This window comes from Pongo abelii, chromosome 14, assembly GCF_028885655.2.
Source record: "Pongo abelii isolate AG06213 chromosome 14, NHGRI_mPonAbe1-v2.0_pri, whole genome shotgun sequence".
Classification (NCBI taxonomy): Eukaryota; Metazoa; Chordata; class Mammalia; order Primates; family Hominidae; genus Pongo; species Pongo abelii.
The window spans coordinates 105,136,460-105,151,466 of record NC_071999.2 but is presented as its reverse complement, the minus strand read 5'-3'; the positions used below and the strand labels follow the sequence as shown (position 1 = coordinate 105,151,466).

Here is a 15,007-nt window from a genome sequence, read left to right as displayed (position 1 = left end):
CTGTTAGTGGAGCTGAGTGTTTGCAGGTCACAGCAAGCCGAGGACTGTCATGAGAGGCATCCCAGGACTGCTGCTAAGTAAGGATGTGGCAGCAAGGCGTCAAAGGCCACCTTTGTGGGGAGGAGGGAGGTGGCCCCCCAGTTATATGTGAAGTGCTGTATGTCTGCCTGGGGCTAGAGCAGCTTGGCTTTAACTTTTTTGCTGCATTGCCACATTTGCTTTCTTTGTAGACCGTCACCCAAGGGGCTGCAGGACTGTGGCAGGTGTAGAGGTGGGAGGGGCACATTATCCCTTTAGAGGGAGTGACTGGAGCCGGCTCATGTCAGAAACAGTGGACGTGACATTGCCTCTTTGCTGGGCGGGCCCCTGGGCTTACCATGAGACTGGAAACCTTGCATCTGCCTAGCTAAGCGGGGGCTCTGTTGTCAGGCTAGGGAGTTCAAACTTTTGCCCACCTGAAGAATTCTCATTCTTCTTTGCTCTCTCCCAGCATCCCTTCCTTAGTAAAGTGAAGAAACTTAACAGCCTATGGAGGGCAATGGGCTTGACCTTAGCTCTGCATTTAACTTCTGCCAGTACCTCTCACTACGTTGAGCTACATGTTTACAGGCCTGGCTCTTCCACTAGCCCAGGGCTTCTTCAACTCAGTTCCACATGACCACTCTCCAGGGAATTACAGCCCTGCCCTCAAAGCTGTGTATACAATCATAGAAAGCAAAGAGTGTATACAGTTTTCAGGGGGAGAAGATCCAGGCTCTCAAAGGGGTCTGTAACCTTGAGGAGGCTCAGTACCAACCTTGTTTCTTCCTCCTCCCTGAAATTGAAAATTCTAAGGTAGTTCCTGGGGCATCATGATTGATCGGGTTTTTCCAGAATCCCCTGGAGAGCGTGTTCAAGTATAGGTAGTTGTTCCCTGCTCCTGGAGCTCCTAACTTGGCTCTGGACTGGGGCCTCAGAATTTACGTTTGTAACCAGTTCCCAGGCGATGCTGAATCCCCAGTTCCTGGGAGCCCACTTTCAGAACCACTGTTGTGGACTATTTGTGGACTGAAAGTACTACCTCTCCCTTTCTGATTTCACAGGAAATCACTTTCAGAACCACCGTTGTGGACTATTTGTGGATTGAGAGTACGCCTTCTCCCTTTCTGATTTCACAGGAAGCCTGAGGAATGAATGTTCATAGATAAGGACTTGAGCCTCCACGTGACGGGGAAAGCTGAAGGACTTGTATATAGACCAAGTTAGATTTTTATACACTATAAAAGCAGCAGTCACCCAGTGTGTATGTTCTGAATGTCATAGGCTTGGGAGTCAGCCAGGCTTCACCATGCTTAGGGAGAAATAGTATCCTGAAATATTCACAATTCAAACTCATGAATTCTCAGGGTTTCAAACATGATGGTGCTAATGGCCCCAGAGCAGCTCCACCGACAACCACGGTCAATTTGGGTAATTCTGGTTTTCTTTTGAAGACAGAAAATTAAGAACTTCTCCCTCGGAAGTCACACAAAAGCAATTTCTTTCCCAAGGGAAGAATTGAATTTGAGCATGTTGCGGTAGCTTTAAAACCAAGGCTGTGTGCCAGATCTGTGCCAGGCCTCATTCTTACAAATAATAGTGGGGACCGGCAGTCTGGTAATTAACCTATGTCATTTTGCTGTTAGCGTGATGTTCTTGTCACTAATCATGTCACAGGCCAATCAGTTCCCTACCCTAGTGGGCTGTCCCCACCTCCATGCCCCACCAGCACCTGGAAAAGCTTAGCAGGGCTGAAGAACAGTGAACAGCTGTCACCAGTGAATCACAGTTTAAAAAAGAGTTGAAAATAGGCGATTATCCTCTTAACCCACAATTTGGTAGATACAGTGGTGTGACTTCCCACAGATCCACCTCCAAGTCTCCCAAGCCCCTCTCTTCTGCCATTTCTGTCTTCAGTTTCCTCCCCAGGGTGCCTCCATCCCTGCCTCTCTTTTCCTTTTCCTCCCCTGCATCTCCTTCTGCTCTCTTTTCCCTCTCTCCCTCACCAGTCTCTGTTCTCCAGCCTTTCTCCTCTGATTGTTTCTTTCTTTCCCCTGTCAAAGGACACCTGTAGAAGGGAGGCATTGTGCCCAGTATTTGTATTTGAAGCAAGAGCTTTTTGCCTTTTTCTTAACTTAGGCAGCAGGTGAGCCACTCCCAGTTGATCCCTTTTCCCTGGAGTCAGTCATGTGTCCCGGAAGTGCTTCCAGCAGCTGCTAAAGACCTCTGCCCTATGAGGTCACTAGGAGTTCTTTCATTAAGTGACCTGAGATAGGGTTTGTACAAGTTGAAAATTTTCATAGTCCTTGATTCATGTTAATCCTCCATGAGATTTCTCTTATTGTTCAATCAGTACCATGAGTTTTCCTGGTCATGGTACTGCATGACCAGTCTTTAACAGAAATGTTGGCTTATAAACTCTTTCACACATTTACTATGGTTGAGTATTGCTACGCACACATTGTTCAAAGGGCAGCCCAGTATAGGAGAAGAAAGAGTTCTGTTTAACAGAAGACTGTGTCCTGTCCCAGTCCAGTCCTGCTGGGTACTTGGTGGGACACTTGTAGCAATTAGCTCAACTTGAGATACTCAGGTTTCCAGCCTCAGTTGTTGAGTGGTAATTGTGACAGTAAAAACACCTTGAAAGTTACACTTTGTCACACGAAAGCAAGATAGTAGCCACAACATTGCATCCTTTCATTAGATACCTCCAAGATACACCTTGGAGGGAAACAGAAATTCATCTAATTAAAGTATTATTTGGTGCCCTAAATACATGAAACTGACCCATGAATATTTTTATTATCAAACATTTTAAGCAACCCAAGTTTAACCAGAGAGATGCAAAAAAATCATTAAATATGTTAAGAGTTGTAAACATGTCTGTATCTTATATCTCCAGAGACAGGAAATGCATCAGTAATTGAACATGGAAAATTAATATAAAGAATTACTAAACTGGTGAAAGGGGATTAACTCTATTAGGGGGTAAAGATAACTCTAAAGCAGGCTGTGCCCTTGGGCAAAATCTGGCTGCTGCCTATTTTTATAAATAAAGTTTTATTGTAACACTGCCATGCCCATGTGTTTACTTATTGTCCATGGCTGCTTTTGTGCCGCAATGGCAGAGTTTACCAGTTGTGACAGAAACTGTAAGGCTGGCAAAGTCCTTTACAGAAAGAGTTGCCAACTCCTGCTCTAAGAATACAAGAATAGTAAATGCGGGAACAGAGATCCCCAAGGAAGGAACAAACTGGGAAGAGCCTGTCACCCCCACCCAAGGCAGAGATTCAGGTATAGCTGGAGAGTGTGGTTGTGGCCCAGCAATGGTGGCTGGTGGCCAAGGTTGCTGAGGTGCTGTGGGCTGGAGCTGGTGGGCAGGGAGCCACCCACTGGGGGGAAGCTGCTGAAGGGGTGGCAGCAGGGCTCTTTAGACGGCTGCCGGCAGGGATGCCAGTGCAGCTTCCTGGAGGGCGTGCCCTTTGTCTCTCCCAGAAAGCCTCCTGGCTGCCCTACTGTAGGAACAAAGCCAAAAAAATCCCCAAACCTAATAGCATTGGCACCTGGGAACAGCCCATTCTCAGCAGTGTCCCTCCAAGCCCTTCCCTGTCCAGGGCTCACAGTGCACTTCTGCCTTCTGGCAGTCTGAAGAATCATGGGCCTTACCTGGGGGGAGTGGAGCCAAGGGGGCTGCACCCAGCTGAGGATTCAGCCCTGCCCAGCCTGTGCCTGTGCCTGTGCCTGTGCAGGCAGCTGGGGCTGTCATGAAAGAGTCCCCCTGGCCCGTGGTTATGGGGCAGCCACTACATAAGCCAGGGAGAACATGGTGTCTACCCCAGTCTGCAGTATTGGTCCATCTGACCTCTTTGTAATGGAATTTTAGAAAGCCGTGTGCATATTTGGGTTTTATTAGGAATATGGTTATGGTTCCTAGGGAAAATGTTATTAATCACAACATCCATTCATTTTGCCAGCAAGCATTTATTGACTGGTTACTCTATGCAGTATGACAAACAAATAAAAGAGTAAATCTTTTTTTTTTAATTAAAATATTTTGAAAAGAATTTTCTGGTCAATTCTTATTTAAAAATAATTTGTATAAAGTTTTTTTTTCCTGTTTTGAATGTAAAAACAGTTTACTGTTACCAACACTTTATAGCTTTAATTTTTTTGATTTTGCATATTTTTAGTCTCTGTCCACATAGCACATATTTTACTTAATTATAATAATTGTGAACTTGTTTGGGCATTGCTTTTTTTCCTAGCATGTCAAAACATCTTTGTAGAGTCTTGTTAAATCAAGTAATTGGAGTTAAATATGAGCATGTATACGTACAGGCAAAGCAAGTTGACTGCTACTTCAGGCAACTCCAGAATCTCAGCAGCTGAACACAGTAGGTGTTTCTTGCTCCTGGGGCATTTCAGTGCGTGTTTAAGCAGGCGGTCTTCTACAAGGGGATTCAGGACCCAGGCTCTTTCCATCTTAGGCTCCATCCTTTCCTCAGGCCACTCAGTTCGGTGTTGGATCCTGTGTGCATGGCTGCAAAGGGAAGGAGGAGGGGCCACGTGGAAGGCTTTTGTGGGCCAGATGAGGCAGTGGCCACATCTTTTCCACTCGAATAAAATTGGTTGGAAGACAGTCACATGGGTGCACCAAAACACGAGGAGGCTGGGAAATGTGGTCCACCTGTATTGGAAAGGAGACAGGTTTTGGAAACAAATAGCAAGCCTCAGTCACAATTGCCAATTTAGATGCCACATACAAAATATCCTTAATATACTTCTTATATAAAAGTTGTCATTTTAATATATAAAGCATTTATTGAGATTGTATATATCAGATGATTATAGTTTCAAAAATAATCTTCTAGTAACTATTGATATAATGGACTTAGTTACTTTTTTTTTTTTTTTTATTTTTTGAGATGGAATCTTGCTCTGTCACCCAGGCTGGAGTGTAGTGGTGTGATCTCAGCTCACTGCAACCTCTGCCTCCCCAGTTCAAGTAATTCTTGTGCCTCGGCCTCCCAAGTAGCTGGGATTACAAGCGTGTGCTACCACGCCTGGCTAATTTTTATACTTTTTGTAGTGACAGGGTTTCACCATGTTGGCTAGGCTGGTCTCTAACTCCTCACCTCAGGTGATCCACCCATCTCGGCCTCCCAAAGTGCTGGGATTACGGGTGTGAGCCACCACGCCTGCCCTGGACTTAGTTACTTCTGATAACATCTTCTATATGCCATTTTAGCATTTGGCATACTGTAGCATAGTTAGTTGAATATGTATTTTTATCCCTAACCTAGCCCAGTCAATGCCTCGCATGTGGAAAGTGAGCCATAAACAAGGTGGCAGTGACTGGCGATAGATAAAGGGATTTTAACCAAGAGATCTAACTTTGGAAATAGCTAGAAAAGCCATATTCTCTTCTTCCCTACTTACTCGTTACCTCTTTCTCCTGCTCAGTGCATGCTAGGGATGGACGTCCCCATCCCCTAGGATTCATCCATGAGCCCTGGTTTAAGTATTGCCTGCCCCCTTGGCTGTGACCCAGCCTCTTGCCTGGTTTGGGCTCAGCTCATTATCTTTCTACCTTTAGGTATTACTTATTAAGTATAGATATCTGGGGATAGGCAGGGATATTTCGAGACTCAGAGAAGGGCGTCTTGGAGCCCCTTGTCTGAAATAATGAGTCCTGTGGATACATTTAGGCCCTGGGCCAAGAAGGGATGGTAAGGTGGCTGGAGCCATTCTGGGCATCTGGCCTCGACTGCCAGGCCATGGCTGGACACCTAATCAGGGCAACTCTGGCACACCCTAAAGCTTGGAAGGGGACATATCTAGTCAGAGATGACCCAAGAAATGACTGGAAGCTCCACCAGAATGCAGAGCTTCCTTTGTGCTTAAATAACTGAACAAGCATCACTCTGTGTAGCAGGACACCATCCAGCATTTTTTGTCCCTTTGGAAACAACTCTTATTTCTGTTTCTTTGTGACACCAAAACTAGCATACTCTAATTGTAGAAAATACAAAACATAGAGTAGAACGTATTAAGTTCTTTATCTTAAGAAATGGCATTTGTTTATGAGAATATCTTGCTTATCTTTTCGCCCTCCAGGCAAAGCCAAAGCTAATTGAGCCACTCGACTATGAAAATGTCATCGTCCAGAAGAAGACTCAGATCCTGAATGACTGTTTACGGGAGATGCTGCTCTTCCCTTACGATGACTTTCAGGTAAGTAACGTTATGTTTCTATCCGTAGAACCATGTGTTTGATCTTAACAAGCAGTATTTTTCTATGTATTAATTTATTATTTGGTTAGTTAGTTATGATTTTTTTTTTTTTTTTTGAGACACAGTCTTGCTCTGTCACCCAGGCTTGAGTGCAGTGGTGCCATCTTGGCTCACAGCAACCTCCGCCTCCTGGGTTCAAGCAATTCTCCTGCCTCAGCCTCTCAAGTAACTGGGATTACAGGCATGTGCCACCATGCCTGGCTAATTTTTGTATTTTTAGCAGAGACAGGGTTTTGCCACGGTGGCCAGGCTCGTCCCAAACTCCTGGCCTTAAGTGATCTATCTCTGCCTTGGCCTCTCAAAATTTTGGGATTATAGGCATGAGGCACCGTGCCCGGCCTAATTATGATTTTTAAAAGATGAAAATAAGATGTTATTTAAGAAAGAAAAGTTATTTTATATTCTTCCAAGTATCCTTCATGAGTTGATAATTTTTAATGGTATTATTTTTGCATATTAATTATAAGTATGCGAAAATGTGTGTGTGTGTCTTGAATAAAAGTGGTATACTCTGTCTGGGCTTATTTAGTGGGCACAAGTGCCTTTGTGTCTTTTGAGACTTGTTTTGATTTAGATTTTTTGGCCAAGTACCTTAGAATCTTAATGATGGGCTTTGCTGGGGAGCAGTGGGAGATTTTGTCATGCATTTTTTTAGGATGGCACTTGGGAGCCTGCCTTCAGAGGCCCTGCACTCTGTGTGGGCTCCCAGCAAAGGGTTCAAGGTTAGCTAAGAATGGCCTGAAGTTTACCTCTCTAGTGCAATGTGGGTGCTATTCCTTGGAAGAAATGTGGAGGACTCAGCACAGCTCCTGCTGTGTGCCACTCTTTCAGGCTATGGCCTGTGGTTAAGAGACTAACAAGAAGCTGTAAGGCTGTTGAGGAATGAGAATGACATTCTTCCTCCAGGAAACCCAGTGGTGGTAAATGCCTTGCAGCGAGTCACCTTGGTCCATTTGGGGGTTCTGATTACTTTCCTTGTTCTCCTGGGACCTAATCCTGGCACTTCTTTCTCCTCTCATTTGATGCTCTTAGTTGGAAGCTTCTCTACCTGATGCTGTTACTATTTAAGCCCTGTCTTTTGTGAATTGAGCTGCCTTATTTTTTTTTAAGCTTCACTGATTCTTTGTTGTTTGATTCCAAAAGTGTTACATCCATGTACAAAAAGATAAATGAGAGGGAAATATTGAAATAATTGACATGAAAAGCCTCCCCACGCCTTCCTTCTAATCCCATCCCACAGAATATAACTTACTGTATACAGCTCTGTGCATACTTCATTGTCTTTAGAAACTTCCATGTTAATAGAAATTGTTAAACTGTGATCCTTGAAGTTTTTTTCCCACCAAATTTAAGTGGCTCCAGCTTACAACAGAGGTGAGAATTTTCACAAATGTTCACTCTTTCTAACTTGTTAGAGATACATGGGCCCCAAAATGATTATTCTTTAGCTCTGTCCTGCATAAAAGGAATGCCCATGGGAATGAAATTGACCATTCGTGTGGTGTTGCTGCCAAAGTAACTGGTAAATGGGTTGAGGTCATGCCAAACAATACCATGCTTTGCATGCTTCATTACATGACTAAACTGCACGGGAACGGACTAATAAATGAGAACCTCTGAATGATGCCTTTTGCCTGTGATTTGGCAACAAATGAAAAGCAAAATCAAATGATTATAAATTGTACCGCATGTTGACAAGATTTTCCTGTAGTGTTGTCTGAGGAAGCTGAAGGTTATCTCAAATTTCTCTGAACATGAAGTATGTGTTCTTTTTGGTATTAATTAGAGTAACAACTTTTTTGAGTTTGCATCCTAGAATGAAAAATTCTATTTGTATGACTGAGATAAAATTGCTTAAGAAACAAACCAAAGAAACAAGATACAGTTAGTTGAATATCATCTTTATCCCAGGGGAACAGGATACCTGGATGTTTAAGCAGTTGCAGAATCAGACAGTTTAAACTTTGAGAAAACTTCCGTGTCTCCTTTGCTTTTAACTACTCTGGTGATACCAGGCACAAATATTCTAGGAAAGGCAAAGAACTCACTAGCATTTTGTTGGCTAAGGTGATGAGCAAATATTATTTTCTGTTTGGGGGGAAGTTTTCCTAGAGATTTAGGAGCTTGAATTTGAGCTTTGAGCCTCATCACAGGAATTGTGATGGGCCCCAGTGAAGTTTGGGTACAATTATTTGTTTTCTTATAGACTCCCACTTTCTTATCAGGTAAGGCCATGTACTCTATGCTTTCTTGTTAAATTGTCTCAGTGATGTTATTAACTGTCTAATTAGCTGGATGAGTGAAAGGTCTTAACAGTGCCACAGATTCCTTCTATCTGTGTTTTCTTAGGCAGAATAAGAGCAGAATTATTGTATTATTTGAGGCGGAGGGAACAAATTAGATTGGGGAAAGTGTTTTATTTCATATGGAAAAGTAATACCAAGTTGGTTAGGAAATGGCAGCAGCAAAACACATGCTGAGGGGTGATTTACTGCACTTAAATAATTAAGCAGTATAAGTTAACTATTAAAATAATAGAACTTGGTGTACATTTCTGCCAAATATATTTGAAATGACAATTTACTAAAATATAAGTATGGATAGTGGTGATGCTTGTGTACATTTTTCAAGTAGGCACATGTTGATCTTGAGCCTTTACTGGTCAGATCCTAAAAGCATCTACATGTTCTCTAAAAATGAGTTGTGTCAAGAAAAGATTTGCAGGTTGCATATAGTTGCCTGAGGATGACAGAAGAGTAGTTACTACAACAGCAGCAAAGAAGAGAGACATGAAGTAAATGTGGATTTTTAAAAATCAAAAGAATAGGTCGGGCGCAGTGGCTCATGCCTATAATCCCAGCACTTTAGGAGGCCGAGGCGGGCGGATCACAAGTTCAGGAGTTTGAGACCAGCCTGGCCAATATGGTGAAACCCCATCTCTACCAGAAAATACAAAAATTAGCCAGGCATGCTGGTGCACGCCTGTAGTCCCAGCTACTCGGGAGGTTGAGGCAGGAGAATCTCTTGAAACCGGGAGGCAGAGGTTGCAGTAAGCTGAGATCATGCCACTGCACTCCAGCCAGGGCGACAGAGTGAGACTCCATCTCAAAACAAACAAACAAAAAATCAAAATAATAGTTCCCAGCCATCAGGGCATTGATGAAGTAGGCTGGGCATGGTGGCTCACGCCTGTAATCCCAGCACGTTGGGAGTCCGTGGCAGGTGGATCACCTGAGGTCAGGTGTTTGAGACCAGCCTGGCCAGCATGGCAAAACCCCGTCTCTACTAAAAATACAAAAATTAGCCAGGCATGGTGGCGGGCGCCTATAATCCCAGCTACTTGGGAGGCTGAGGCAAGAGAATCACTTGAACCTGGGAGTTGGAGGTTGCAGTGAGCCAAGATCACGCCATTGCACTCCAGCCTGGGGGACAAGAGGAAAACTCCATCTCAAAAAAAAAGAAGGGACTATTAATGAAGTAAAGTACATGTGATCTGCCATGGCCAGGAACAGGAACGCCGTGGGGCCTGCAGCCGTCGCTAGCTGATGGCCCTTCTTTTTGCAGAATCAGATCCTGTTGCTTGGGGATCTCTGCCATCTGTGCTTTGGCTTCATGGTTCTCCTTGCCAGCAGCATCTTCTCTTCTAGATCTTTCCTGCCCTTTAGAGACCACTTGAAATCCCATATTGTCTGAAGCTATTTAAGTCCACAGAAACTTTTCCCCCTACTTTCTCAATTCCTTTCCTACTGCCTGTCTGCACCATGCACATAAACACTTGAGTATGTGGTCTTGGCCGTTCACGACCTGCTTCTTAGGCTTCTTGCATGCAGGCATCCCCCCCATGCTGTGGTCGTGAGAAGGGCTGGCGTTGAGCCTCTGTCCTCCCACCCACCTGCTCACCTCCACATGCACAAAATCCCTTCCTGGCTAGGTGCTAGGGTTGAATACCCATTGCTTACCTTACTAATAGTAAAATTTTTGCAAGCATTAGGTTATTTTCTTTGATTCATGAAGTAAATATTAATACTGTTTGGAACATGTGATAGTCCCAGCGACTAGGTTTGTAAAAATATTTGCAGGATCAATGATTTGGTTTGGCAGAAGTAGGTAATTTCTTAAATTAAAAAGTGCAGGTAAAACAGGGACTGGAGAGGATTTTTTTTTCTAGTGATTAATAAACCTTTATTTTTCTTACTGTTTTGTTGTCTTACCCAGTTTATTTGGCGTAAATCTGAGAACTTACTTTTTCCATGAGCAAAGTTAGGAGTAAACTTTAACAAGCAGTTAGACAGAGGTAATGACCTTTAGATTAAAAGGTTTTAGGTCAAGCCGTATAAGTTGACTTGTCGCTTAAGACGTGATGAGCCTCTGTTTAACTGAAAGTCGAGCCCAGGACGCCTGCCTTTTCCATCAAAGATATGGGATTGGGGTGGCAGCTGACTATTGATTTCCAATGATGAATCTCCTTCAAGTGGAAGTCTTTTTACCAGATGGTCCTGTTGGTGGGGACATTGTTAACCCTGTGATTAACCCACGGCATCTTCATCTGGCTTTTAAGTTCCTTGTATCCTGACTTGTTACACAGCTTACTTATGCTTGTGCGACTATGTAAAGTGACAGAATATGAGAAAGGTGGTGAGTAGTAAGAATGTTGGGAAACAATTTATGCTACCATTCATATTTCATAAAAATTAGACTTTGGTGTCTGGTGTAAACAGAGGACAGAGCTTTGTATGGAAGGATAAAAAGAGCATGTTGGGCTGGGTTCGTTGGCTCACACCTGTAACCCCAGCACTTTGGGTGACCAAGGTGGGAGGATTGCTTGAGCCTAGAAGTTCAAGACCACCCTGGACAGCACAGCAAGTCCTCGTCTCTACAAAAAATAAATTTAAAAAATATTAGATACTACAAAGATGGCAGAGCAAGAGCAAAGAAAAATCCCTTTGGTTCCAGAAAATCTGAAAGAGAGGGAGGCTTATCAAGCCCTCAAGGCCACTCAGGCGAAGCAGGCACTTTTAGCAAAGAAGGAGCAGAAGAAAGGAAAACGGCTCAGGTTTAAGCGACTGGAATCATTCCTATATGATTCCTGGTGGCAGAAACGCGACAAGGTGTGTCTCAGATAACTAGAAGTGAAACCTCATGCCTTGGAATTGCCAGATGAATATTCCTTGGCCTTTGTTTTACGCATCCAAAGCATTAATGGTGTGACTTTACTGGTGCAGAGAACCATTGCGAGACTTTGCCTGAAGAAAATTTTCAGTGGTATCTTTGTAAAAGTCACCCCCCAGAGCCTAAAAATGCTGCTTATAGTAGAACTTTATGTGAACTGGGGATTTCCAATCTGAAGTCTGTCCAAGAACTCATTTTGAAACATGAACAAGCCAAGGTCAAGAATGAGACCATCCCTCTGACAGATAGCACAGCGATTGAGGAGCACCTGGGGGAGTTTGGTGTCATTTGCCTGGAAGATCTCATTCATGAAATTGCCTTCCCAGGGAAGTATTTCCAGGAGGTCTCATGGGTCTTGCACCCTTCCCACCTCTCGGTGGCCCATCATGCTACCAAGAATAGAGTGGGCTTCCTCAAGGAGATGGCCTCACCTGGGGTGAACACATCAATCAGCTCATCCACCAGCTGAACCCAACCCAGAATATCTGAAAGCACAGTGTAGTGGAAGCGTGTGTTTTGGGTTTTTTTGGAATTATTATCAAGTATCTTCAGATAAGATTATTTCCTGCTTAATCTTCAAAAACTGGAAAGGAAGGGTCGAAGAGAAGACAGTAGGTGATGTTCATGGCAAACACCTCTCATCACAGTCATTTCCAAGGAAAAATTCCAGTGTTTTCTACATTGGCTACCCCCTCATCTGAAATCAGCATCTGCCATGGAGGAATGGAGGAGGGAGTTCTGCTTAGTTGCATCTTTTGTCTTGTGGTTTATTATTGTGAATGAGTAACTCAAGCTTATGTACAAGGCTCTGTAAGACTCCTGTAACAGAAGACCAAGCCCAGGGGCGTAATTGAGTCTGGAGGTTCCTGGGGCCTTGTTTTGAAGACTTGAAATACACATAGGAAGAAAGGCACAAAAATAAATACTCAGTTGTCTCTGGAAAAAAAGAAAAAATTAGCCGGGCACGGTGGTGCAAACCTGTGGTCCCAGCAACTTGGGAGGCTGAGGTGGGAGGATCACTTGAGCCCAACAGGTTGAGGCTGCAGTGAGCCATGATTGTGCTGCTGCGGTCCAGCCTGGGTGACAGAGCAAGACCCTGTCTCGAAAGCACGTTGTATCCCACTTCTGGATATGTGCCCCAAAGACTTGGAAGCAGGGACTCAAAGAGAGATTTGTTCACCCCTATTGAGATCAGCGTTATTTATAGTAGCCGAAAGCGGGAAGCAACCCAAGTGTCCATCAATGGATAAATGGAGAAAGAAAATGTGGTATTTACAAAAAATGGAATATTATTCAGCCTGAAAAGGGAAGAAACTCCTGTCCCATGTTACAATGTGGATGGATCCTGAGGGTATTATGCTCAGTGGATAAGCCAGTCACAGAAGGACAAATACTGTTCAATTCCACATATGTAACATCCCTAAAGAATCAAATTCATTAGAGGCAGAAAGTAGAATGGTGGTTACTAGGGATGGAGGTGGGGAGCAATGGGGAGTTATTGTTCAATGGGAACAGAGACGCAGTTGGAAAGATGAAAAGAGTTTTGGAGATCGATGGTGGTGATGATTGAAAAATTAGAATGTACTTAATGCCACTGAACTGTACACTTAAAAATGGTTAAGATGGTATATTTTATGTTTTATGTATTTAAAATAACGATTTTTAAAAAGCATAGGATTTCGTTATAGGATTTCTGTGCTATATTTGTGGGTAGGAAACTGTTGTCATCCTTAGAACTGTTTGCAAAATCAGGTTGAGGAGTGAGTCCTTAGGTGCTTTTCCCACTGATACTCATGGTGTGTTACCTATATAAATGTCTTAGCAAGAGAATTGAAAAGAAAGGATAGGAGTGCAGGTCAAAGATTATTCATAATTGACAATCCTAGAAATTTTACTTTTTGAAAATGTTTGAATACAGGAGAATCCTAGAGTGTTCTCAGCATTGTATAGAAAAATGTGGTTACTCCATTTCCCTTTCAATAACATCCTGAGTTTTATTTTTCCTCTTGTTCTTTTCCTCTTCTACTTACATGAGACTGATAATGATCTACAAATCACTGACATGGAGAGGAAGCCGTGCCTGCTGCTTACAAAGGCCTGGAAGTCCCTGATCTCATTTCCCTTCTGTCCTTTTGAAAAGAAAAAAACAATGTTTTGTCCTCACTTTTTTCTTATATAGAGCCAAAAGAAAAAAACTCTCAATACTTTGTTTTTGGCTTTTTATTGAAAAGTGTTCTTTTCATAAATTCCTTGAGATTTTTATCAGTCAGAATTCAGTGGCCAACAGTGTAACTTTCTGTGAACATTGTGGTTTCTGGGATGTTAGTTCATGTCTAGGCTTAGACCTAACTGAAAAATCTGGATAAATTATATTTCTGGGCCGGGCACGGTGGCTCACGCCTGTAATCCCAGCACTTTGGGAGGCTGAGGCAGGCAGATTACCTGAGTTCAGGAGTTCGAGACCAGCCTGGCCAACATGGTGAAACCCTGTCTCTACCAAAAATACAAAAATTATCCGGGCGTAGTGGCGGGCGCCTGTAATCCCAGCTACTCGGGAGGATGAGGCAGGACGCTTGAACCTGGGAGGTGGAGGTTACAGTGAGCCAAGATTGTGGCACTGGAACTCCAGCCTAGGCAATGAGAGCGAAAGTCCGTCTCAAAAAAAAAAAAAAAAAAAAATTCTGAATAGACACATCTAAACCTTCAGGAGATGAGAATTTTAATTCTAGTTCAAGTAATGCCTTTTACAGGAAACAGTGATCGATTTTTTTTTTTTTTTTAAATTATCATCACATAGTCCTTAAAAAGAAAAGCTTACTTTTCAGGTAGCACTGATCAGCTGAGCTTAAGGGTATATTTATTTAACTTATGTTTATTCTTAAACGACTTGTGAAAGAACTCAGCTTTGTGAGGTGCTTGGAACCATAAAGATAAGCTAAGGATCCTTGCTTTCAAAATGCTCATAACTTAGGAGAGGAGATAAAGGTATGTCTTAATAAACAGGGGACTAGGACCAGTGTCATGACATAAATCTAGTCCCATGGGAATCTACTGTGGAAGTATTATTTGAGAGTTTAGTGGAATACCCAGGTGCTATCAGCTCTTGAAGTGGCTGGAAACAACAGAAGTCCAGCCTTGAGAGAAGTCGTGTTTAAAAAGGAAGATCTGGACTCATCCACAGAAAAGTGAGACAGGCATGAAAGGGGCCGAGAGCATGATGAACTGAAGCCTGGGCTAGTGCCTTCATTTAGGAAAAAGCAGGGGAAGCAGAGACAGAAGTTAGGATAAGAACCAGGAAATGCAGAAGAAGAGTTGGAAGAAGGCAGGCAGAGAGGGCAGACAGTCTCTCCATGGCTAGGGAGGTCCCGGGAAAGGGCGGTGGAGTTGGTGACCAGGCAGGGGTAAAGAAGTGAGTGGGGAGACACAGGTTAGAGTAAGCTGGAAATAGAAGAAATCAGAGTGGATCACAGCAGTGACAAGGTCTGCGGGAGGTTTTACCAGGATTGGGAAAGCAAGAATGAGCTGA

At 43.3% G+C, this 15,007-nt stretch overlaps 1 protein-coding gene and 1 pseudogene across 33 annotated transcripts in view; both read left to right on the top strand.

The window, feature by feature from the left end:
- Positions 1-15,007, top strand: part of DOCK9 (dedicator of cytokinesis 9) — a 298,314-nt gene that overhangs the window by 125,428 nt on the left and 157,879 nt on the right. For all 33 annotated transcript variants that reach the window (XM_054528568.2, XM_009248745.4, XM_054528579.2 and 30 more), the window contains 1 exon segment: positions 6,136-6,252. In XM_054528568.2, the coding sequence (XP_054384543.1) occupies positions 6,136-6,252 (117 nt within the window).
- LOC129049587 (ribosomal protein uL30-like) lies at positions 6,268-13,866 on the top strand (annotated as a pseudogene).